The sequence below is a fragment of the Neofelis nebulosa genome, chromosome 1 (assembly GCF_028018385.1).
Source record: "Neofelis nebulosa isolate mNeoNeb1 chromosome 1, mNeoNeb1.pri, whole genome shotgun sequence".
NCBI classification, from domain to species: Eukaryota; Metazoa; Chordata; class Mammalia; order Carnivora; family Felidae; genus Neofelis; species Neofelis nebulosa.
The window spans coordinates 242,575,830-242,602,751 of record NC_080782.1 but is presented as its reverse complement, the minus strand read 5'-3'; the positions used below and the strand labels follow the sequence as shown (position 1 = coordinate 242,602,751).

Here is a 26,922-nt window from a genome sequence, read left to right as displayed (position 1 = left end):
AGCTCAGGGTGAAGCCTGCTTGAGATTCTCTCTCTCCCTGCACTCTTGCAAGTACAGTAAATAAATAAATAAACAAACAAATAAATAAGTAATAAATAAATAAATAAAAACCTCCTGGAAAAGAGGTTTTTCTCCAGGCCCAGGTGGTTTCACTGGAGAATTCTACCAAACATTTAAAGAAGAATTAACAAAATGTTATAATCTCTTCCAGAAAAGAGACGGAGAGAAAACTTCCCATTTTATGCATTATTACCTTATCTAATAAAGTGTTACCTTGATATCAAGTAAAATAGAGAGAAAAAGGAAAACTACAAACTAATGTTTCCTCTGAACTTAGATGCAACAAAACGTAAGCAAACTGACCCCAGCAACGTCTAGAAAGAATTACACACCTAGTGGTATTTATTCTAGGTCTGCAAGGCTGGTCCAACATGGGAAAATCAACCGATGTAACCCACCAGGTCGACAAAATTAGCAAGTGGCGGAACAGCACCCTTCTGCTCCCCTGACATCCACATTAAGGCACCGCCATGGCTAAGTGGAAATGTGAGCCATCCTTCTGGCCAGGTGCCCTGCCTGTCCCACTCTAGCTCACACCCCAACTTGTGGGTAGGACCCCTGGAAATTCACACTTGGATCTGACTTGTGCAGAGCTGTTGACACACAGACAACAAGGAACAGTATTCCTCGACCCGCCCGCTGACGCAGCACCCCGGAAGCCAGGACGGCAGCATCCGGGCCCACGTCTACGCAAGGCGTCCTAGTGCTCTGCAGCCAAGTCACCTTACAGCTCTCGGACCTAAAGCAACCAGCCCTAGCTCTGCCAAATTTCAACTCGCTCTGCGAACGCAGAAGGCACGAGACTGAAGCAGCCATAGTGTCCTTGAGTAAGGCGGCCCTGCTCGTCTGCGCTCACTGTGTTCGCTACCAGAAGGCTGGGGCCCCGGCCCACGTGTGAAACCCACTCCCGGGAGAGAACGTCTTTGAAAGAAAAACTCTGCAAGGCCTTTGGATCTTTCGAACTTAAAATGTATAAAAATCTGCAGTTTTCACTTTAACATTTCCCCAATTGATCTGCTTTTTATACCAAAGTTGCCCTTAAATGTTTTGAAGCACACTTGGAACACCCTAAAATCTAAATTCAAGTTCAACTGGCTCTGACGTGGTGAGTCAAAGGGGCGTCATTTGGCCCCAGCCCTGACGGGGCCCAGCACACGCGTGCAGATTTGCACAGGTGAAGGTGGGGCTCGGGAGGGGTTTGCTTGCCTTGTCTGCCCCTCAGGATCTTAGGTGGAAACAGACCACAGGCGGCACAGGTTTTCTTTCAAGAAATTCATGTGATCAAGTCAAGACTACTCAGACCACCCCACCTAATGGGCACAAATATTGATCCACTAATCCCAGGAGGAGGCAGGAAAAACGTGCCTTTTGTGTGTCTGCTGGGGTGCACCGTTGAGAACCCAGCGGAGGATCCCGTGGCTGCTTATGTGGCCGGGGGGGGGGGGGGGGGAGTTCTCTCACGGCATGGCTCTGACTCTGCTAAGCCCAGAGCCTAAGGAAAGCAGGGCTCCTGCGGGGTGTTCAGAGCCCACGCCCGTGGCTCCTCTGCCCTCAGAAGTAACTACTTCAGGAGTGGACGCACGGCCGGTGTGCTACTGGCACTCCCACGTGTGGGAGGCCGACAAAGTAGCGGTCTCTGGGCGGCAACGGTTAAGAGCAGGTACAACACGGGCGACCCCACCCCCTCGGATGTTCCCTCTGCGAGCCCCTGTCCCACACCTGGACCACTTCACCTGTCACCACAGAGCTCAGGGATGCCCGTCACCCTATTCACAACCTGGAGAGAGGGACCTACAGTTTCTAGACCTGCCTTAATTCTGTCTGCAAATCATCTTTATTTTCTAAAACGGACTGATCTCCTAGACATTCACCAAGGAAAATTCTTGAGGTTCTATTCACACTTTGTCATGTCTGTAGCCTCTTCGCAATTTGTCACAAACTCTATCCTGCTGGATTGTAGCACATGGTGCCTCGTGGAGACTCCAGGTACGTGAGTGCCACTGCAGCCAACAACAGACACACGCGGGACTCTCCGGCATGAGACCCAAGAGTGAGAACGTTCCTGCAAGTCGGTAACATGATCACGCCCAGTCCGCCATCAGCCGCCAGAGACGGGACAATCTAAAGGAGGGCAGACGAAATGAGGCGGTACAGCAGCCACAGTCAGTAACTCCTCCAGCCCTCCCTCCGTGTCTGGCCAGTAAAGGGGAGAACTGGAATCCTCCACGGCTCCTCCAAGGGGAGCGCTGCAACCCTCCACCGGCCTGCCAAACTTGGGAGCTTCCCAACTACCCCCGGTTCTGCTTTGGGGTCAACACAGAGAGGATCTTCTGTGTGTGACTCCCACCTAATTCCTCTGCCCCAGAACCTCCAGGTTTTCCCTTGAGCTGGCTCACACCCTTCTGACTGGAGAAAGCAAGATTCAGCTCAGGGCTTTTCTTTATCCCTTTGGGCCTACGTTACTTTACAAAAAAGGCAAAAACTGCCTTAAAACCTCTCTGTGTTTCACTGTAACACTGAACTTTTCTGGTGGTCTACTGAAGTTTCCAGACAAGAGGAAATAATGTAAAAACAGCTCCGAGGAAGTGCTTTCTGTTCAGTGTGTCTTTAAATATTCTACTACTGATACTCAAAGAACATTCTACAATTATTAGGAGGTTAAAACTACGAACTTAACAGTGAAAATCCCAACAAGGACACAGAATTGCAGCTACTGTGTGGCAACTGGACACGGCAGGCAGGACAGATGACGAATCTAACAGAGACGGGGCAGAATGCAGGAGGGTCACGTACATCACACGCTGGGCAGCTAAAATACAATGCCCACAGGCCGGCCCCCTTGTTCCCGTGTCAGGCTGGGATTGGCAGGCTCCCACAGGAGCTCTGGGCCTCTTCCCGGAACAGACAACTCAGCCCAAGCTTCATTCCCCTTGCCTTGTGTACCCGGATAGACCCTCGCTCGCTCCACCATGTTTCTGCAACATGAGTGTGGACAGTGTTGTTCACCCATGTAGAAGCTGAGGAAGCATCAACAAGCAAGTGGATGGCAAACAGACAGTCTGAGCCCAAGACCCCTGGACTCTTCACTGCAAGTCCTGGGGCTGCTCCAAGGTCTATCCTGCCTGGAACCAGGTCCTTCGTACAAATGTAGAAGCGAGGTGTAGAGCTTTGTACAGATGTATGCAGCGAGGGGATTCCTAAAATCACACGTAAAATCTGTTGGGGCATCTGTCTTTTGGGGCATCTGGGTGGCTCAGTCGGTTAAGCGTCTGACTTTGACTCAGGCCATAATCTCGCAGTCCATGAGTTCAAGCCCTGCATCAGGCTCTGTGCTGACAGCTCGGAGCCAGGAGCCTGCTTTGGATTCTGTGTCTCCCTCTCTCTCTGCCCCCTCCCCTGATCACACTCTGTCTCTCTCTCAAAAATAAACATTAAAAAAATTAAAAATAAATAAAGTCACATGTAAAATCTTTTCATGAAAGGACAGGGTTAAGTGTGTGTGCATAACTTCCTATTTATATTTAAGATAAGCATAGCACTAACAAGTCTAAGGATTACCCATTGTTTCTTCCTCAAGCTCTTGAAATAAACTGGGTTCCTTTAGAGGATACAAGTTTACTCAAAATTTAGTTTTTCCCTCTTGAAAAATTATAACACTGGGGGAAAACCTGACCCTGTGAGAAAATGCAGTATTGTCACACAGAGATAATTATGTGGTAATGATACGAAAGGGCAGGAAGCAGAGAAGTCTATCATCAGGTGTGAATATCAAATGACTTACTGTAACAGAGGAATCTCTGAAACATACAATGAACTGCCACGTTACGTTTTATTTTCCTTGCCTGTTGACTGAACCTGAGAGAAGAGCTTGCCCTCAGTCCCCAGAACAGAACAGGCAGGACTGAGTGCTGACTTTCCCACCCCGCCATGCGGCCCCAGGACATGCGCCTACCCTTCCCCTCCAACAGCCAGAGGCTGGAAGCGGCCCACGCACCTCCACCAGCCGCCAGGCCTCGCTGATGACGGCATACTGGAGGCGATTCAGGACAAAGCCATCCATCTCCTTCAAGACTCTGACTGGGGACTGTCCGATCTTCCGCATCAGGGCGTGGGTTCTGTCCACCGTCGCAGGGGCCGTCTCTGGGTGTGGGACCAGCTCAACCAATGGCACGTAATATGGTGGATTTACCTTACGAGAGAGACAGGAGGGGAGAAGAGTCAGGAGACAGCCCTGGAGCCGGGGTGCTGTTCTGGCAGACTGCTTGCCTATCCTGAACGGTCAGATGGTACAGATTTGTCTGGGGAAGGGCCACTTTAGATTCAGCATCTGATGACAAGAAACTTGAAATATAAAGTAGTCCACAAAGGAGGGAAAGAAAAAACCTGAGCACAAAAATCTGTGTGTTTCATTTATTGAAAAATCGTAACTAGCATAGGAGGTTGAAATTTGGAGGTGCAGATGACCATCCTATACTTTCAGGGCTAATCTCCAGACCCCTGGCCTCCCCTAGCATTTCTCAGCTACCCGCTGTCTAGACTTCATGGGCTTTCGCCTAGCCCCAGCCCTCCTCCAGACCCACCTTCCAAAACCCTCACTGCGGGGTCTTGCTATTCACTGTGTCAGGGTTAAAAATTGAGAGCATCTTCCCAAAACTTGGTATTTCCTTAACGTGTCCGTGTTGAGCCCCAAACGTGTCCCGCCAATCAAATCTCACCTACACAGAGGTCACGCAGCATCAGAACACTACCGCAGCCTTGACGTCGTGACACGGCCTAAGGTGGGAAGGGCTGGTCCATGATGAGTGGGCCCAGATGGAAATGCCTGCCTAGCCCAGCATTTACACTTTGTGTTCTGGGTTTCTTGGTTTATTTTTTTATTTTTGTCTTTTGTTTGTTTCTTCGTTTGAGAAACTGTTCTTGAAGAGTCCCAAAGAGGATTATCCTCGGTCCAAAGAAAAGGCTGCTTCGTAGAACCAGATTAACCTCACCATTAAAAGCCAAATGCACTGCAGTAAACTGTATGCCAAATACTTTTAAGTAATTTTTCCCCAATATATAGAGGAAAATTGATAGAATCTTACAGTCACTAAATAACTACAAGAAGCATCTTTTTTTTTTTTTTTCTTTTTTAAAGTAGGCTCCATACCCAAGATCAAGACCTGAGCTGAGATCAAGAGTCAGATGCTTAACTGACTGAGCCACCAGGAAGTCCAAGAAACATCCATTTTAAAATGACTTCTACAGGGGCGCCTGGGTGGCTCAGTGGGTTGAGCGTCCGACTTCGGCTCAGGTCATGATCTCACGGTCCGTGAGTTCGAGCCCCGCGTTGGGCTCTGTGCTGACAGCTCGGAGCCTGGAGCCTGCTTCCGATTCTGTGTCTCCCTCTCTCTCTGACCCTCCCCCATTCATGCTCTGTCTCTCTCTGTCTCAAAAATAAATAAACGTTAAAAATAAATAAATAAATAAATAAATAAATAAATAAATAAATAAATAAAATGACTTCTACAGGGGTGCCTGGGTGGCTCAGTCGGTTAAGCATCCCAACTTCGGCTCAGGTCATGATCTCACGGTTCATGAGTTCAAGCCCCGTGTCGGGCTCTGTGCTGACCGCTCAGAGCCTGGAGCCTGCTTCTGACTCTGTGTCTCCCTCTCTCTCTGCCCCTCCCTTGCTCACACTCTGTTTCTGTGTGTGTGTGTGTCTCAAATAAACCTTTTTTAAAAATTTAAAAATACATACATACATACATACAATGACTTCTACAGAAAAGGGAAAGAAAACCTTCCTTCTCCTAGGACTCTGCTTAGGAGGGGCCTCTGGTCCACAAACAGCTTAGCTTCGGAGGTTCCCTGTGCTCTCGGCCTGCCCTGGTCACGCTCAGCCCTCTTAGAAAGCAAAAGAGGACAGCATCTGTTTTCAGATAAATAAATTATAAATCAGTGCCTCAACTGAATCACTTGTCTCCTGCCTATGATCATCGAGCTCATAAAAATGTCTAACTTCTGGCCTTTTCGAAGATCAGAATTATAAGAACTGGAAGCCTGTCTACTTAGATGGATTTTATCTTCCTGTAAGACGAAGACCGTCTTTGGGGCTTGGGGTCTTTCAATGCCGCAAGCCTCACAGGCGGCACAATCCCAGACTGAGACACCGGCTACAGAGGATCTGCACGCACAACGTGCTCCCCGGCCCGCGTCCTCCCTAAGTGGCGGTTTTCTCCCAGCTGCCACTGCTGGCCTCCCTCTGTGCCCACTCCCAGGTTCTGGGCAGAGCTGGGTGGCTCCCAGGGTGTCTCCCCCACCCCAAACCCCGAGATCTCACTTGGAGCTCGCCCCCCATTCCAGGCTGTATCTGTAATTGTGCACCAGACACACTCCTAGGACACCTAACGAGCAGACACTCGACCTGTCATGAATCAAACTCCCGTCCCTCCCGCCCCCACACAGGGTCGTCTTCCTGGCGCCCCATCTTGGCGAGAACACCATCACCCCAACACCCAACGCCCACGTCAGCACCGTGAGAAGTATCCTCAGTGCCCGCCTCTCCCTGGCCTGCCCCACTTCCCATCGGTGATCCTGTCAGTTCTATTCACGTCTCTGGAAAAACCCATTCCTGCCACCGCACACGCACACTTGACTCCGGCCGTCGCCTCCCGCTCAGATTCCGGCACTCTCCTCCCTGGCCTCTCTCTCCAGGCCCATCCTCTCGCCACCGCCAGGGTGAGCCTTTGTCAGGCAGGGGCCTGTCAGATCCAGAGGCAGAAGGGAGAACGAGGCTGCCAGGCCGGAGAGCTGCTGCTCCCTGGGGGTGGAGTTTCAGCTTCCCAAGAAAGACTTCTGCGGATGGAGTTCTGTGCAAGGGCTGCATGGCCATGTGAACGTGCTCACTGCCGCTGAACTGTACACAGTTTCAAGCCTTACACGTGTTTCATCACAATTAACGTTTTTTTAAAACTTAAAAACAGGATGCCGACTGCACCACCCCCAGCTCAAAGCCCTGCAGGACCCTGATTCCCCACCACCCGCGGAAACCCAGCTGCAGGGTCCAGCTCTTCGTGCTTCCCGAAACAGGCTGCGTTCACGCTTTGTGTCCCCGCGCTCGAGCCAGGCAGCTGCTGGGAGAGGACCTCCCGGAGTCTGAGGGCCCGCGGGGGGTGGTTCTTGCCACGGCACCTCAGTCCTGTGACAGGGACACTGATGCCAACTGCAGGCTGGGAGAGGGACGGGACAATCAGGTGGAGAGATGAGAGGAGGGAGGAGGGAGGAGGGACGGGAGGGGCCACGGAAATAAGCAAAGAAGCGACTCTCTCAAAAGGAAAGGAACAGCTGTGTTCCCCGGAACGCCTGGGCCTTCTGGGATCCGGGTCTGTGAGTTAGACTGAGAATCACGCCTTGAAGAAATGGGAAAAACAAAACAAACGAGGGGAAAAGGAGGCAGTGTCTCTAAAGGTTACAGGAGCCGGTCCACGGGCTCTCCAGAGCGGGCAGCGCTGTGCCGGAGGCGCGACGGAGGGCCTGGCCGGTGAGGCTCTTTGAGAGCTCAGGTGGGGCCGGGCGGTACAAGGGAGGCATTCTCCATTCACCTCGTGAAAAGCCTGCCCAGACCCTGGACCAGAGCCTGGGAGGCATGTGATCGCGGAGACAGCACAGCGCGCCCAACACAGAGGCTTCGTTTATTTTCTCTGCAGCAGACGAAACACAGTTAAACTCAGAGGAAAGGCAGCCGGCGCCTTCTCCCAGAAGACAGCCGCGATCTGCAATTCACTCTCCCAGAAGACAGCCGCGATCTGCAATTCACTGGCACAGCTCCGCGGAGGGGGCACTCCTGACCAGGCGAACCCCTCTTCTTTACAAGAGGAGTGGAAGTGAAAATGAAGGAGCGGCTTGCTTACAGCAGGCCAAGAGGCCTAGTCCCCCACCATGTCGATAATTTTCAGAGTAAAGTCCTTTCGTGAGTGACAGCCCATCCCACCCCACCCTCCTGAACCCTCCACAGACAGAGGGGGGAAGGCTGCCCCTCTGACGGGCAGCGGCTGACAGTATGAAACGGGCACCGCCTACACACGCACACACATACGCTCTCCAGAAACAGCAAGCTCCGGGACGGACGTTCAAATTACCACCAACACGAGGGCAAGTGGTTCCGGGGTCAGGCGGGAGAGTGAGTAACAAAGGTGGTAAGCGTAGGCAAGGTGCTCAGATGGGAACATTCTGGGCACCTTATGTGAGCAGTGCCCGGTTTAATTCCAGGCTGTGTTATAGCTCCGTGGCTGACAAGTAACCAACGTGGGAGATGAGTAGACGAGTGTTCAGGACCTGTCTCCACTCCACACTGGAATCCCTGAACCAAGTGCATGCTTCCCAGGCAGCCTCATCCACAGAGCATCCATAAGGGGGGGCGCCAGGAGCATCGGATGGGCTAAAGCAGCCCCCACCAGCTCCATGGGACCACCACGTCCCCAACTGAAGTAAGGCTGTAAAGTGTGGCTGAAACCGTTTTGACTGATTGCTAACATAGATCCAGGCACCAAGAGAGACTGCGACCAAACTCAACTTTGAGATCATCATCAGTGAACGTCTCCCAGCCACCAGATGCCCATTCCTGAGCCCCTCTACACTCCCTCAGGGAGATGAGGCAGACAAGGAAACGCAACATAAGAAACATTTGAGAGGAAGAATGTCAGGGACACATTAACACCCCTCTTCCTGAGCCCGTCGCCTCCTGGCTCTAGTCTATGAAGCCCACCTGAAAATCCCAAACTACCTGTGTGCTGAGAGAACACGCCCACCCCGTAGTGACCTCCGCTCACCGCCCCCCCCAGTACTCAGATGACCCAGAGCTCCTCCCCACCCCCCACCCCCACCCCCAGCGAGACAACATGTGTTTGCCCAAAAGACAACACGTGATGTCGAAACTCGCTGGCTGCCGGCTCTTCTATGGAGGGCTGGAGGCGGCAATCTTTCGCAACTGCTGACTATCCACTCTCGCCACAGCCTTTCAGAGGCACGAAGAAGGGGCTTCCTTTTCCTTTGTCCTATTTCCTGTCTGGGCAAAGAACTGTGGGTGCCTGGGGCAGGATGTTGAGGCGGTGGCGTGCGAGCCGATGCTCCGGGCCGAAGGGAAACAAGCTCCTCAGAGACCATAAATGGTTCTGGAATATTTGGGACTGCCCGTCCAGGTTGGGTTGAATTGTTCAGCACGCCTTTTCCCCACCTGAGCTCAGTGGAATCATCTGGGCAGGAGATCGGTGGGCAATATCAGCGCAGGAGAAAGAAAGGATAAAATTCCAAAGACGGCCGGCTTGGGTGATTGCATTTGCTTAAATTAATGTTGGCTTAGGTATAAAATGATTTCCAAAAGTAAGAAGAGATTGATTTGTGAAATAAGGTCTGGACTTACTTTGGTTATGCTATTTGACCTTGATTAAAGAAGTAAAAGCGAGCAATCCTAAAATGGTATGAGAAATATCATTACTCAACAGTGAGTGGCTGAACTACTAGTCAGAGGTACTTGTTAGGTGTGACAGGAAAGTGAAGGAGGTGTGGTCTCATCCATCAGGTAGTTCCAAATTAAGAGACATGGGTAAAAGTCTTGATAAAGGACTTAGGAGGCATTTTCTAAACAATCTGACTTAGCTGTTTTTCCTTTTTTTCCCACCTGACTTAGAAGTACAATTACTGGCTAGAAGTTGGAAGTTTCCAAGCAAGATTAACAATCTAATCAACAAACAGTTTACAGTTTCTAAGAGTCCTTTTTACGGACATGTAAATGTCATAAAAGCAAAGACATGTCATGTTTCGTGGCACTTGGTAACTGGATGCTTCAACTAAGGTCCCTCTTGGTGCTAATTTCCCACATCTGAGTGGTAGCTAAACATGACTGCTTTTCTTCTATATTCTGTGGGTCTGAGTCTCCATATTTTACGACCACTCTCCACTTTCCCTTGTACTTCAGTAGGAGGATATCCGGACATCCAGAACCGTACAGTCATGTGAATGGTGGTCCAAGCCGTCCCCCGTCAGCACACAGAACCTAGAAGGCATCTCTGACCTGCCCGTCTTCCTCACCTCCCTGAGCAAGCCCCTTAGCCTCCCCACCCCCACACTCTAAGCTACTCTTTCTCAGCAGGAGGACTTTCCCTGCTCTCAGTCTAGGACCCTCAGCCTCACCACGGCCCTGGTGGCTCATACGAGGAATCCTGCCCCAGTTCTGTGAAGTAGCTGTCCCCCTCTCTGAGCCATCTTCAATATAGAAGGAACCTTCTGATCACCCTCCAAAGGCAGCACTTCCACCACATCGCAGGGCTGCCCTGTGTCTAAACCAGTCCCATTTCTTCAGAGTAACGCTCATGATTTTGTATAACCCAACCATTCCCAAGCCTTCTGGCTCTTTCCTCCTGCTCCCCAAGTACGTGAGGTGCGTGTGTCTTTCCGATCAGGCTGGCCTCCTCACAGTTCTGCATGCCCCGTGCTTGCTCTTGGCCAAGGGTCTCTGTTTATCTTCTTTCCCACCCTCACACTCTCTCCTCCCTGGTCAGCCCAGATCCTGCCCAGCCTGGCCCTGGCTCCTCCACGCAGCCCTTCCCCAGCCTTCACCTCTGATGGCCTGCTGGTGCTGAGGGTGCGGCCATCGTCATCTACTATCACGTTTATTATGGCTGGAGCTAAGTTAGCTTTTCTGTCCTAACAAGCTGTCCCCAGTTTCCCAAGGTCACACTGAGCTCACAGCTGTTACTCAACCTTGGATCTCCTGATTCTCCTTTCCTCACATTAATACATTAATCTCAAGAAGACTTACTGAGTGCTTGCACGACAACTTGTACTCACTGTCCAACAGGCCTCATCATGCCCCCCCACTGTGTAAGTCTGCCCAGTTACTTACAACAGAGGGGTGCAAGGGAACACAAAAAAGGGGTAGGAGGCTTAAAGTCAACCTACCGAACCAGAATCTCAGGAGCAGGACCAAGAATTTGCATTTTAGTAAAACTGATCCTACTCCGAATTGTGCTGAGGAAACCACACGGCACAGTAAAATGGCTACAAAATCCTACTAAAAATGACTCCCTGACAGTAGGATTATTTGGTTAGTACTCTCTCTCTTCAGCTAGACAGTGAGTTACATAGGTGAGGGAGACAGCGTGGATTCTATCCCATCGTGCGTCAGGTACACAGATACAATTCAAGACATTTTTGGATAAAATTCTCTTTAAAACTGCCGGGATTGCACAACTCTCTAAATACGCTGAATCACATTAAATTATCCAGCTTTAATTGTGTGGCATGCGAATTACACCTCAATAAAGCAGCTACAAAACACTAGTGGATTAGCCAAGGCGTACCGCCCCGGAAAACCGGAATGAGAGGCCACCGTGCTGGCAGGTAGAGGCACTCACAGGATGGGCCACGAGGCACTGCTGCACGTGTGCGAGGCCAGCAAACAACTGGGAAGGCAGGAGGCAAGAGGTGGAGCTGCTTAAGACAACTTGGTCATCGATGATTTGATCTAACTGAGCAAAAATCCTCTTCTTCAGCTCCAGGTTTTCTGGAACACATTCCTGAAAAGAACATATTCAAATTACTATGGATGATACTGCACTCAGGCCTCAAGCAAAGCAGCTCGTGTCTGATTCATTCCTAAAAAAAAAAAAATCAATGAACCAATTAGAAAACTACCAGCAATATTTAAGAGCAAACCAAAAAGCCGCTGAAGAACATGGCAAGTCTCCGGAAACTGGGGGGCGTGTATGTGGGAGCTGAACTTTCTAGCTTTGCTAGGCCTGAAAACTCACAGGATAAAAAAGTCTGCCGAGCACATGGGGGTTGACTCCACGACAGAACACAGAACAGCACCTCCAGAGAGGCGCTACAAACATCCACAGCAGTCATCACCACTTATTTTCCCCATCTGTTCTGACCATCAGAGCAACTTATCTTCAAGGAAAAATCTTATCTCCGTGAAACGAACAAACACGTTACATCCATAATTCCCGAAGAGCTTCTTGAGAATTCATTTCTAATTGGAAATCCTTTTGAAAAGGACCTTTGTTTCTACAGATCTAAAATTACTTTAATGGGGTGTGGGAGGAGGACAGAGGAGCAAATTTGGATTAAGTACTGCAGATAACACCATTCTGAAATCCTAATCGTGCACAGAGCCGGGTGGAGTGAGAGGACATTCTCAAACAGCCAAGTGTGGGGCCACAGGTGAGGCCTGTTCCTGGGAACGCAGCGGATACCGCCCTGCTGCGGATGGAACCGGAAGGGGAGAGGACACTCGGGCTGCTCCAACCCCTTCCCTCCTGCCACCGACTCCTCTGGGAAATCACACAGCGGTCGCTCCTGCCCAAGACGGGTCCCAGCTTACCCGGAGGCCATAGGCCCTGCAGGGGAGGCATCAAGAACTCCCAAGGTTCCCTGTAGAATTTATAGGACAATGGCCTCAGTATGGTCCGGTAACCATCAGCATCAGAATAAACTGGGTGCTTGTTAAAAATGCAAATTCTCAGGCCCTCATGAGGGTAGGGTCCTGATATTTGCATTTTAATCAAACATTCTGATGATTTTTGTTCCTGCTGAAGTCTGAGACCCACTACTCGGGGTGTAGGTCTTCTGTACTCTCAGTGTGGCACGCTACCAAACACACCCTCAAGACTCTCCAGTCCGATGTAGAGCTCTGTCCTCCCCTCCTCCCCGAGCTACGCAGGGACCCACCAAGGATGCCCTGATTAGTGTAGCGGCATCGTGGCGGCAGAAACGGTATAAACACCAGCAGACGACCAGAGGTGCATGAAGGCGAACGTGCAATGCTGAAGGGCCACTGGTAATTATATGAGAATCACCCCTCAAAAATAAAGGTTTTCAGGTTTGATTTAATAATACTGAATCATTAATCATGAAATCTAATAGTATATTGAAATCAGCTGTGTAAATATTATGACCCGAATTCCGTTTCTGTAATCATCTACAAAGTTTAAAAAGTTTTACTCTGAGGGTAGGGAGTCAACATTGTGTTTGTTTATACTTTTAAAAAATATAATCAAACCATGTGAAATTTTTATTAAGAACAAAAGGTCATATAAGCGCCACATCTCAAAGACAAGGAAAAAAATGGAGTCATTTAAGAACTGTAAAGCCCATTGTATTAAATCCCCTTATCACAAAGGGGAAAAAAGCTACAGTAGCTGGCTGGTTGTATTGAGTAATTCCTGGATCAGTTAAGTCTGCAAGTTGGGTTAAGTTTAAATGGAGCCTTGTAGTAAAGCCAGAGACTAAGAATGATGCAGATACTGTTTAAGCTAATAAAAGAGTCCTTGTGAACAGCCTTATTGTGAGTCTGTCACACAGATTCGCCCCTGAAATGCTATGCCTTCTTCAGATCGTCTGATTATCAAAGAGGCAAGAAAACTTGAACCAGAGGAAACCCAAACCTGCTACAATTATGTAAGGGTTTTTAACGGCACATTTGCTTGAAGTTTTGTTGATGATGATAGCAACAACTGTGTTCAATTTGCTGGGCCAGGGTTACACTGCCTCTGTCCATGTCAAGCCTTGAGTTCATTTCCTTGCTATTCATTGGGGAGCCGATACTCCTTGCCTGAGAAAGAGTATGAAACGCTATTAATCAGGATTAATCATCACTTGTGGTTGACTGCAAAGCTAAGAGAGGCAACGGTCATTCTCTTTGCCCTAAAGGAGCTGGAAGGAAGGGCAGAGAAAAGTCCCAAACAATGAGACAACTGAGAACCCAGCTGCAACGCGGCCTCACTCTCTCTAAACTATAGCAATGTGACCAGGTGAGAATCCAGCCTTGCCTTCTGAACTCAGTGGTGTTTTTCAGGGGTCCTTTCTAGAGAAAATGGGAAGTGTTAGCAAACATTCTATCACTATTCAAAGTAATGAGCTTGACTTTGCTTAATTAAACTCTGGAGGCATTTTGGAAGCAATTATTATTATGTTTGTGTTTTGTTTTTTTTGAAGCGGGAGGGAGACACAACACATAATAAATGATATTCTCACTCACAACACATAATAAAGGATATTCTCGCACAACCACTATGCTCAGGTTTCAACAAACAAAACAAAACTCTGGGGACAAGTAAAGAGAGCACAGTGTAACTTCCCAAGAATCACAACCTTTCCTGGTACATCAGAAGTTTACTCATCTCAGGAAGTATCAAATAGTTAAAAAGTGAGGTTAAGTTTAAACACTCCTTTTTCCCTTGTCTTCTTGAAAGCAAGAAACTGAATGTTGGTATTATTATAGGCATAACTTTTAATTCTCTCTAACTTACTTATATTTAAAAATTTTTTTTTTTTAACGTTTATTTATTTTTGAGACAGAGACAGAGCATGAACGGGGGAGGGGCAGAGAGAGGGAGACACAGAATCTGAAACAGGCTCCGGGCTCTGAGCTGTCAGCACAGAGCCCGACGCGGGGCTCGAACTCACAGAGTGAGAGATCATGACCTGAGCCGAAGTCGGACGCTTAACCGACTGAGCCACCCAGGCGCCCCTACATCTGTTTATTTTTGAGAGACAGAGAGTGAGAGACAGACTGCAAGCAGGGGAGGGGCAGAGAGAGAGGAGACACAGAACGGGAAGCGGGCTCCAGGCTCCGAGCTGTCGGCACAGAGCCCGACCCGGGGCTCGAACCCACGAGACGGGAGATCGTGACCTGAGCCCAAGTCAGAAGCTCTCCCCACCCAGGTGCCCCTGTTGTTTGCTTTAAACAGCAGCCCTTTCAACAGGTAACCACAGGGGACGGAGAAGAGGCTGAGATGGCACCTGCACCACTTGCTGTCCCGACGACGAGTCTATTCCCACCCTCATTCCAAGGTTATTTCTGGGACCTTTTATGAAATCATTTATTTAGAATTGGGTTAGAATGCCTGCCAGGAAAAAATGACAATTAAAATTACTTTTTTTAAGCCTGCAATTAGCAGACAGTGCATTTCTAATAGTTCTCATGAGGAAGACTTGGGATTTTTAATACAAAGTGCTGGGAAGAGCACGAAACACAAAACTGGAGGATTGAAGCAAGGCATGGGCATGAATTTTTAAGACAAATAAAAAACAAGCACGTTGATATGAAGGCTATCACATCAATCACTGAGACCATTTGTTACCAGGGAGGACTGTGTTTGGATTCCAGGTGACAAATTTGAAAAGACTACGTGTATTACCTTTTTACATGACTTTCTTTTTGCCTCTGTGTCAGACGCATGTGTAAGCATTTCCACCAGTGATCTCTCTTTATAAAGCAGCACTTCTCAAAGCAGCAGAGAACAGGGAGAGGTCTATTTGTGAGGTTTGGGGGCAGGGGGGAAACACAGAAATTTAAACACAATGCTTTTGCTAATAATAATTGGACTATGTATTTTTAGCCCAAACCCTTTGTTATTGCAATGAGTGAAACAACAAATTGCACTCAACATATTTTGTTGGATGACAACCATTGTTTTATGAAAACATTCTCATTTTTGAAAACTCAGGTTTTATAGTACCATAAACTAGTTTCATTTGCAACCACGTATATGTTTGACTGTAAAATAATTTTATAGTACTCTCAACGGGAACAGCATCATCAAGGCAACAGCTATCCATATTTTGACTCCCTTCTGTCCAGAGGATAAACCAAAAAGTCACAATTTGTAGGTGTAATTAAAACAGTTCTTATTTATCCTTCAAATCTTTTTTAATAAAAGAAAGCCCAAAATATTAACAAGCCAAGCATCCAATTTAAGAAGCCGAAATAGAACACAATAAATCCAAAGAAAAATTAAAAGATAATAGCAGAACATAGCACAAACCAATAAAATAGAATATAAGGCAAATATAGAGAATGAATACCACCATTAGGTCTTTAAAAAGACTCCTAGCATTGGGGAGCCTGCGTGGCTCAGTTGGTTGAGCATCTGACTTCAGCTCGGGTCACGATCTCATGGTTCGTGGGTTCAAACCCTATGTCGGGCTCTCTGCTGTCAGCGTGCAGCCTGCTTTGGATCCTCTGTCCCCCCTTCTCTTTCTGTCCCTCCCCCACTTGTGCTTTCTCAAAAATCAATAAACATTAAAAAAAGAAAAATATTAAAAGAAAAGGAAATGGCTACATTTAAACAAACATCAATACTGTAAAACAGAATTGAAAGCAAAAGAGCAAGAATTTTTTTCAGTTTATTGCTGTATTCCCAGCTCCAAGAACAATGTGTGACAAATAGCAGGTATTCAGGAAACATTTGTTGAATTGATAAATTAACGAAAACTTCTGTGACACAGTAGTCAATTTCATACAATGCCTCCCCAAGCTCACTGAATACATATATTATCATTACATTATTTTAGAGGAAATGTCTAAAGGCTGAAGGAACAAACATCAGGCACCTCCCTGCCTTCTGGCAGCCGATGTGGCAATCCTAGACATTTCTGGACCTACACGTTCAAAACAGACGCCTATCTGCCATGGACTAAAACCCTGTCCTCTTTTACTAAGCACTTTTTCTGACTGAGGAAAATACTCCATTGAAAGTCCGGGCAGTGTTTCCCTGTCCTTCTTCCCCAATTTCTGCAACAGCATGAAGCCCTGAGGGTGAACGGCTCTGTCTCCTTTCAGTATAACATGTGATGGATGGACTCTCAGCTACTGCAACGTGTTGCATGTTGCATAAGCGGATGCTGCTGCTGCTAATGCCCCGCCCGTTACTCAGCTACGAGTCATGTTGCTAATCCCACGGATAGTACTCCATGGTAAAAACAACCTCCAGTATTTTTTTAATTTTTCGTTTTGTTTTTTTTTAATTTGGGAGAGAGAGCACAAGCAGGGAAGAGGGGCAGAGGAAGAGGGGCGGGGAGAACGAGAGCGAGTGAAAGCGAGAGAGGAGAGAGAGAGAATCTTAAGCAGGCTCCACGCTTAGCACAGAGTCCGATGTGGGGCTCGATCCCCCTGGCCTGGGATCACGACCTGAGCCGAAATCAAGAGTTGGACGCTCAACCAACTGAGCCACCCAGACACCCCTCTAGAATTTTTTTTAGTAGAAAAAATTCTGTCACCGGTATCTAGTGCAATGACTCCCATTTAATTTACAGTATAAATCTTAACATTATGCCACATCCCACAGAAGCTCCTCTTGGTATAGGTATTGTGTACTGGTCTTCTGGAATCTTGAAGAAGGCTACTACACAAAGTGGATCAATTGAGGGAACCTTAGAAGATGGAAGTCGAACACTGGCTGACAAGTTACTAAATGTTGGCATTAACATCTGAATTAAAAGACATTTCTGACGAGGAACTAGTTTATGCAAGGAACTTTCCCACTCAGAATAAGATATAGTCCCTGCTTTTCAAGAAGCACATGTTTTAAGAAGCAGATAAGAAGACAGACACCCACGGGGCACCTGGGTGGCTCAGCCAGCGGTGACTCTTGGTTTCAGCTCAGGTCATGATCTCACAGTTTCATGGGTTCTAGCCCCATGTCGGGCTCCGCTCTGACGGCACCGCTGAGACTGCTTGGGATTCTTTCTCTCCACCTCTGTCTGTGTCCCTCTCCCACTCACGCTGTCTTGGTCTCTCTCAAAAAAATAAACTAAAAAAAATAGATATCCATGCAAGTAGCTACAACAGAGCAGATAATACGCACTGTAACAAAAGTAAGCAAAATGACGATACGGCACCAAGCCAGAAGGCCACACCCACCTGGTCAGACTTGAGGATTACAGATATTACTGGTCAAATAGGAATATTAATCTAGTACCACAAACTGCTCTTTTTTAATTTTTTTTTTATAAAATTTTTTAAATCTTTATTTTTGAGAAGGAGAGAGTCAAAGTTCAAGCGGGGAAGGAACAGAGAGAGGGGGAGACACAGAATCCAAAGCAGGGTCCAGGCTCCGAGCTGTCAGCACAGAGCCCGACACGGGGCTCGAACTCACAAACTGCGAGATCATGACCTGAGCCGAAGTCGGACGCTTATCTGACTGAGTCACCCAGGTGCCCCACCACAAGCTGCTCTTAAGTACAATCAGTGGGGGGAAAACATTGGTAACAACAGAAGGAACATAAAAATGTTTTTATGTGATCTCCAAAGGTCTTATTTGCCAACCATACCCCAGGGCCTACCACTGGGCACAGAAGGAGCTGTAAGAACAAACTACTTGTAGAGAGCATTCCACTTTTAGGAATGGTACACTAGACTGTTATGGACAACCCTGCTGAGAACAACTAAAAAAGCTGAAAACATACAAAGAAGAATCTGTCTGAAACAGTGAAGAACAGCAGGGCCGAGATTAGGGCAGTAGGGAAACTTGGAGACATCAGCCTTATATATATGGCTCGTTTATCCTCAAGGCAATTGCTTATTTCAAAAGCACAGACAAGAGGGCGGAAACAATAATCACGGCTTCTGGCAGATGCAGATTGTCGAGAGAAAACTGGAGCTCGGGGCCTGGTAACTGCTCGAGGCTTCTAGCCGGGACCCTCAAGGGCTATACCCTAGAGTAACAGTGACCAGTCCTCATATGTCTCAACTCATCTCAGCCCTTGATTAAATTAAAGACATGAGCTCCTGGCTTCTCTGAAGGACAAAAGCATAACCAGAGCCTTGATTGTTTGTAAGCAATGTCTCACACTCAAACAAAGAAATGAAACAGGTAGCACAAAGACCTGATTGAAAATCAAGAGAAAAAACAGACTTTAGAAATAGACCCATAGGATATCCAGAGCATGGTGTTATCAGACATCAACTTTGAAATAACTATTATTAATATGTTTAAGAATGAATGATAATGAAAAATTTTAGCATATAACTAGAAACTATAAAAAGAATCAAATGGAAATTCAACAACTTAAAAATACAATGAAGACTTTTATTTTTAAATGTTTATTTATTTATTTTGAGAGAGAGTACGAGTGGGGAAGGGGCAGAGACAGAGGGAGAGAGAGAATCCCAAGCAGGCTCCATGCTGTCAGCGCAGAGCCCCATGTGCTAAGAAAGGAAAAGTTCTCTTCCAACTGAAGATTTTGAAGCACAAACTATCCCCAAATTAAAGACTCTAATCAATGCAAAACTCATCTTGGTAAAACAGTTAATGAGAACACACACCCTACCAACAGGTATGTGTTTAGTCAGAGTCTCTAGATTAACAAAGTCGAGGGGCGCCTGGGTGGCTCAGTCGAGCATCCGACTTTGGCTCAGGTCATGATCTCGTGGTTCGTGGGTTCTAGCCCCGCGTCGGGCTCTGTGCTGACAGCTCAGAGCCTGAAGCCTGCTTCAGATTCTGTGTCTCCCTCTCTCTCTGCCCCCCCCCCCCCCGCCACTCACACTCTCTCTCTCCTTCAGAAATAAACATTAACAAAAAAAAATTTACATTAACAAAGTCGCAATCCTTCCCGATTAAAAAAAAAAAAAAGACAGCAACAAAATAAACCCATGACTGAAGCCATGAGTCATAGCCTTTTAGTTTAAACTAAAAGAGAATGAACCCTATTTTAAGAACTGTGCATAAGGACGAGCTGTCAGGTCATCAGGTGATCTGCTGGTCTGGCTAGTTTTACCCTTTCTGCTCTCTCCACTTCCCTCAAGGAAGAAGATTCTCCTCTTCATCCAAATGCATACAAGGACAGTGCGAGTACCAAGCAGAGGGGGTCTCTTCCTCTCATTTTACTGCTCTCTATGTCACTCAAACTAGCCCACTAAGGATTGTTTAAAAAAAAATATTTACCAGTTTTGGTATAAGAAAACAGCCATTCTAACCTTGTATATAGCTTCAAAGCAATGTAGCATATAGCTTCTTGTGTCTCACTATTGCATTAACTTAGACAATATTCTTGGCTGGTTAAACACCTTTAAGAAGCCAGCTCAAAGATAGGACCGACTAACTGGATAATAAAGTCTGCACATCTACCCACGGTTTAATCCCAAATCAGGAAAATTCCTTGTTACTCCTGTGATAGGACAGCTAAATATTACTTACTAAATAATAAAAACAAACAAACAAAAAGTCCTTCCTTTGTGGCAAAACGATTTTATAATCCAGTTTTTGGAAATTTTAGCAATCATTTAAGTCCATATATATGCCAAAAAGATTTAAGAACAGATGGATAGGCTTACTCCTGTGAAGGAGAGCTGACAGACAAGTCTACTAGTGCATGATGAGACCCATTCACTTTCCAATCCACTTAGGACTATGACCAGTAGATATAAAGTTCTCGAAGTTCACATGTCCATAGGAAAAATCTAAGGGAAATCATTGGTAACAACTGTGATCTGACAAATGACTTGTTCAATATGTGAATACAAATACATTTCAATTCACTTAAGTGACTGGAGACAACAGCACAAAAACCTACCATTGCTGAAAACCCATCGTAATTGCGGGGAGGGAACTGAAATAAAAACCCTTATCCCTAGGGGACGAGCAGGCAGAGATGCTGGAAGAGAGCTAAGGGCACTACGGAAGCCACATCCCTAAGCTCCCAGGGACACAGTGCCTGCCTAAGACTAAGGTCTGACCCGAACTACAAGAAAAGCCCCTTCACTGCTCCCATCACCAGGCTGACAAGTGTAAGGTAACAAGTAACAGGAGAATACTTCTGGGAGAGAGACCGAATGGGAATATGGAAAGAGATCCTCTCTGAGGGCGTGCAAAGGAAGACTGAAAGCTGAAGGTGAAGATATTGAGGGGGAAAAAACTTCTGGCCAACCAGTCTTGGTTTTATTCACAAGGTATTACTGGAAGAATTTGAAACTGTAGTGCACCAAGAATGACCACAGCAATTACAAACCTAAACCTCGACCAACTCCTAAGTACATTAACTCAAATCCCCACTGTAAAAGCCTCACAGAAGAAAATGCATGCTAAATCCCAGGCGTAAAAACTGTTTACCTCAGTAATACTCTCCTACTCAAGACGTCTGGCTTTCAAAAACAAATCATTGTGAGGCATACAAAAAAGTACACACCCGAGACAAAGTGATCATCAGGACGGGACTCCAAAGTGATTCAGATGGTATCACAATCTGACAGTGAATTTAAAGTAACTACAATTAATATGTTAAGAGCTCTAATGGAAAGTATGAAATCACATGGGTAATTTTTAGCAGATCGATGGAAACGATTTAAAAAAAAAAGTACCAAAGAGAATATTAAAAAATGAAAGAGTAACAGAGAACATCTTTGACCAGTTCATCAGGAGACTCAAAACAGCTGAGGAAAGGGGCGCCTGGGTGGCGCAGTCGGTTAAGCGTCCGACTTCAGCCAGGTCACGATCTCGCGGTCCGTGAGTTCGAGCCCCGCATCAGGCTCTGGGCTGATGGCTCGGAGCCTGGAGCCTGTTTCCGATTCTGTGTCTCCCTCTCTCTCTGCCCCTCCCCCATTCATGCTCTGTCTCTCTCTGTCCCAAAAATAAATAAAAAACGTTGAAAAAAAAATTTAAAAAAACAGCTGAGGAAAGAATCAGTGAACTTAAAGATGAGTCAAAGGAAATTATCCAAAATGAAGAAACAAAGAGCGAAAACACTGAGAAGAACATACAGAGCATCCAAGGCCTGTAGGAAAAATATCAAATGATGGAACGCTTGTGTAACTGGAATCCCAGAAGAGACAGGAAAAATATATGAAAGAAATGATGGCTGAGACTATTCCAAAACTAATAAAAATCACTAAGTCATATGACCAAGAAGCTCAGAAAACACACTGCAGGATAAATAAACCTCCTTACCCTAAAACTCCCACAAATCTAGATATTTGATATTCAAATTGCTAAACTTACTGAAGACAAAAATACTGAAGGTAGTCGGAAGAAAGTTACATAATACACACAAGAACAAAGGTAAAATTGCAAGACTTTGTGAGAGACCAAATACAAGATACAAGATAATGGAGTAACATCTTTAAGTGCTGAAAGAAAAAAACTTGGGGCGCCTGGGTGGCGCAGTCGGTTAAGCGTCCGACTTCAGCCAGGTCACGATCTCGCGGTTCGTGAGTTCGAGCCCCGCGTCAGGCTCTGGGCTGATGGCTCGGAGCCTGTTTCCGATTCTGTGTCTCCCTCTCTCTCTGCCTCTCCCCCGTTCATGCTCTGTCTCTCTCTGTCTCAAAAAATAAATAAAAAACGTTGAAAAAAAAAAAAAAAAGAAAAGAAAAAAACCTGTCAACCTAGAGTTCTATACCCAGTAAAATTATCTTTCAAAAAAGGAAAAAAAAACTTTACTGAGAAAACAACTCAGGGAATTCATTCCCATAAGACCTAGTCTTATGAAAAGTCTGCAGACAGAAGGAAAAGAAGAAACCAGACAGAAAACTGGATCCACACAAAGAAATGAAGAACAGTGGAAATGGAATAAATAAGATAAAAAAATGTTTTCTTGTTTTCAATTCCTCTGAAGTATAACTGAATAGCCAAAGCAAAAAAATAAAAAAAATAAAATAAAATAAAAACCAAAAAATTTACAATGCATTGTAATGAAATGCATTAATTGATTTTCAAATATTGAATAAGCCTTGAGTGTGTGGGATAAATCCCACTTGGTCATGGTAAATAATTCTTTTTCTACCGTTTTGGATTTGATTTGTTGATTTTGTATTATAGATTTTTGTATCTATGTTCATGAGAAGTATTGGTCTATACTTTCCTTTTATCGTAAATGTCTTCATCTAGTTTTGATATTGTGGTAATGCTGGCCTCTCAGAATGAGTTGGGAAGTCTTCCCTCTGCTTCTGTCTCCTGAGGTTATAAAGAACTGATATACTTTCCTCCCCAAATGGTTGGTAGAATTCACCAGTGAAACCACCTCAGCCTGGTGTTTCTTTTTAAGAAGATTATCAATTATTTCTTTATCATACATAGGCTTATTCAGATCATCTACTTCTTGCGTGAGTTTTGGCAGACTTTTGTCTTCCAAGTAATTGGTCCATTTCACCTAAGTTTTCTGGTTTGTGGGAATAGAGCTGTTCACGGTATTCCTTCATTATCCATTTTAATGTCCATATGATCTACAGATCTCTTTCATTTCTGATATTAGCAATTTGTGTCCTCTTTCTGTTTTTCCTTAGCCAGCTAGAGGCATATCAATTTTACTGGTCTTTTCAAAGAAACAGCTTTTGGTTTTGTTGATTTTCTCTATGGACTTCCTATTTTCATTTTCATTGACTTCTGCTCTAATTATTATTTCTTTTCTTCTGCTTATTTTGGATTTAATTGTATCTATTTCTTCTAGTTTCTTAAGGTGAAAACTTTTATTATTGATTTTAGATATTTCTCCTTTTCTAATACATGCATTCAGTGCTATAAATTTCCCTCTGATCACTGCTTTCACTGCATACCACATATCTTTTTTTTAAGTTTATTTATTTTGAGGGGGAGAGAGAGTGCAAGCAAGTGTGCATGGGAGAGAAGAAAGAGAAAGAGTGAGAAAAAATCTCAAGCAGGCTCCACACTGTCAGCACAGAACCCAATGTGTGGCTTGAACTTACAATGAGATCATGACCTGAGCCAAACTGACCAAGCCACCCAGGTGGCCCCCACAAATTTTAATAAGTTGTGTTTTCATTTTCATTTTGTTCAAAATACTTTTTTAATGTTTTATTTATTTTTTGAGAGAGAGACAGAGAGAGACAGAGAGAGACCATGCATAAGTGGGGGAGGGGCAGAGAGAGAGGGACAGATGATCTGAAGTGGGCTCTGTGCTGACAGGATGACAACAATGAGCCCAACGTGAGCTCAAACTCACAGAATTCAAGGTCACGACCTGGGCCTAAGTTGGATGCCCAACTGACTGCGCCACCCAGGCACCCTGGTTCAAAATATTTCAAAATTTCCCTTGAAATTTCTTCCTGGATCAATGTGTTATTTAGAGACATACTGTTTAATCTCCATGTATTTAGGGATTTTCCAGTTATCTTTCTGTTACTGATTTCTCGTTTAATTTCACTGTGATATGACAGCAGACATTCCATGGTTTCTATTCTTTTACTTGTGTTAAAGTGTGTTTTCTGGCCCATCATGTGGTCTGCCCTGATGAATTTTCCATGTGAGCTTGAGAAACATGTGTATCCTACTGTTGTTAGATGAAGCAGTTTACAGATGTCAATTATACCCAGCTGATCGTGGCGTTGTGAGTTCAACTATGTCCTTACTGATTTTCTGCCTGCTGCATCCATGCATTTCTGAGAGACAAGTGTTCAAGACTCTAACTACAGTAGTGCATCTATTTCTCCTTGGAGTTCTAGCAGTTTTTGTCCCATATAATTTGACACTCTGTTGTTAGGCACATACATATTAAGAATTGCACATCTTCTTGGAGAAATGACCCCTTTATCACTATGTTATGCCCCCTCTATCCCTAACAATTTGCCCTGCTGAGAAATCTGCTCTATCTGAAATTAATATAGCTACTCCTGCTTTCTTTTGATTAGTGTTAGCATGGTACATTTTTCTCCATCCATTTACTGTTAATCTATGTGTATCTTTAGATGTAAAATTAGGCTCTGATAACCCCAGCAGATCAGGCTCTGGTTAATAAGTTTCCTGAGAGCAGGAATTGTTAAGAACAGAGTACTCTGGCTTATTCTGAAATCATTCCTTTCCCCATCCTCCTTCCAGAAGTCCCAGGATATTTTTCTCCTCTATTTACTGTAAGAAGCTAGTTGAGCTCCTGAAGGTAAATCTCATGTAATTGTGGGGGCTCTCTATGATCGGGTCTCCCTGGACTTTTTAACTCTCAGAGTTCTCCACACTAAGCCACCAGCAATTGGCAAATACAGTTTTTTTTCCATTTCAGCATGGTTCACATGGTGGTTTCTGCTCATGAGTCTCTGCTCGTAAGCCACGAATCCCCGTATTTGTCTGTTTCTCCAATTTTGAGGGCTGCAGTTTTCCCTGTGTTTTCCTTTCTCTTATAGATCCAAGAAGAATGTTGATTTTTCAGTCTGCTCAGCTTTTTACTTGTTAGGATAGAATGGCAACTTCCAAGCCTGGAAATCCTAGCAATGCACTATAAATAAGCATGTAAAAGTAAAGGTAGGCTAATAATTGTACAAGGAATGTGAAGCAACATAATAATATTAAAAGGTAGCCTTGGGGCGCCTGGGTGGCGCAGTCGGTTAAGCGTCCGACTTCAGCCAGGTCACGATCTCGCGGTCCGTGAGTTCGAGCCCCGCGTCAGGCTCTGGGCTGATGGCTCGGAGCCTGGAGCCTGTTTCCAATTCTGTGTCTCCCTCTCTCTCTGCCCCTCCCCCGGTCATGCTCTGTCTCTCTCTGTCCCAAAAATAAATAAAAAGCGTTGGGAAAAAAAAAATTAAAAAAAATAAATAAATAAATAAAAGGTAGCCTTTGATTAAAGGCTTAAACCCTTTGGCCACTATAAGTAATAAATCAATAATGGAGATGAAATAGAATCAAAGAAATATTCACTTAACACAAGAACAGGAAAAATAAAAAAATAACAAGTGGAAGAAAACAGCAAAGAAAACAGAATATTTTAAGTCACCTGTATTAGCAATCACATTACATGTGAATGATCTAAACACACCAATTAAAAGTCAGAGACTGTCAGGTTGGATTAAAAAGCAAGGCCCAACTCTAAGATATCCAGAAGCTACTTTAAATATATATACTTAGGCTAAAAATAAAAGAAGGAAACCTATCTCCTGCAAACACTAATGAAAGAAACTGGTATTTGCTCTATTAATATCCAGAAAAGCAGATCTAACAACAAGAAATACTATCCGGAATAAAGGTAGGCAATTTATAATGATAAAGAGGTCAATGTTTCAAGAAAATATAACAATCCTAAATGTTTATGTACTTAAGAACAGAGCTACAAAATACATGAGGTAAAAACTGAAAGGAAATATAGACAAATGCACAATTGTTACTGGAGACCTCAACAGTTCGCTCTCAGAACAAGTAGACAGAAAATCAATAAGGTTTTAGCAGACCTGAATAATATTATCAATCCACTAGATCTACTTGACTTTTACAGACCAATCCACCTACAAAACAGCAGAATATATACTTTTTTTCTGATGCACATGGAGTATTCACCAAGATAGATCATATTTTGGGCCATGAAACAAATATTAAATTTAAAAGAATAAAAATCATACAAATATGGTTTCTGACCATAGTTGAAGTAAAGTAGAAATCAATAACAGAAGAATATATGGGAAATGTCCCAGATGTTTGGGAATTAAACAAGTACTTCTAAATAATCCATACATTGAAGCAGAATTCTCATGAGGAATTAGAAAATATTTCATATTTGTTGAAAATGAAAATCCAATATTTGAAATTCATTAGATTCAACTAAAGCAGAGCTGAGAGTAAAATTTATAGCATAAAAAGTTTACATTTATAAAGAAGAAAGGTTTCAAAACTTTAATCCAAGTCTCTACCTTAAGACAGTAGAATAAGAGGAGTGCCTGGGTGGCTCAGTCGGTTAAGCATCTGACTTTGGCTCAGGTCATGATCTCACAGTTCATGGGTTTGAGCCCCACGTCGGGCTCTGTGCTGACAGCTCAGAGCCTGTTTCAGATTCTGTGTCTCCCTCTGTGTCAGCCCTTCCCCTGTTCACGCTCTGTCTCTGTCTCAAGAATAAATAAACGTTAAAAAAAAAAAAAAAGAGTAGAATAAGAGCAAATTAAATCCAAAGAAAGTAGAAGGAGAGAAATAATAAAAATAGGAGGAGAAATCAATGAAATTGAAAACAGAAAAACAATAAAGAAAATCAATGTAATCAAAGCTTGGTATTTTTTTGGAAAAAAAATAGAATTGATAAACTTCAAGGCTGACTAACCAACTGAAAAAACAGAGAGAATACACAAATTTCCAGTATCACGGATGAAAGAGGGTACATCACTACGGGTCCTACAGTCATTAG

General features: G+C 45.0%; 1 protein-coding gene across 2 annotated transcripts in view; it reads right to left on the bottom strand.

Moving 5' to 3' along the window:
- The window catches only part of CRYL1 (crystallin lambda 1), a 132,604-nt gene that overhangs the window by 21,719 nt on the left and 83,963 nt on the right, over nt 1-26,922 (bottom strand). For both annotated transcript variants that reach the window (XM_058690374.1, XM_058690382.1), the window contains 2 exons: nt 11,451-11,612; nt 4,055-4,249 (listed from right to left, as the gene is read on the bottom strand). In XM_058690374.1, coding sequence (XP_058546357.1) covers nt 4,055-4,249; nt 11,451-11,612 — 357 coding nt within the window. The remainder of the gene's footprint in view (nt 1-4,054; nt 4,250-11,450; nt 11,613-26,922) is intronic.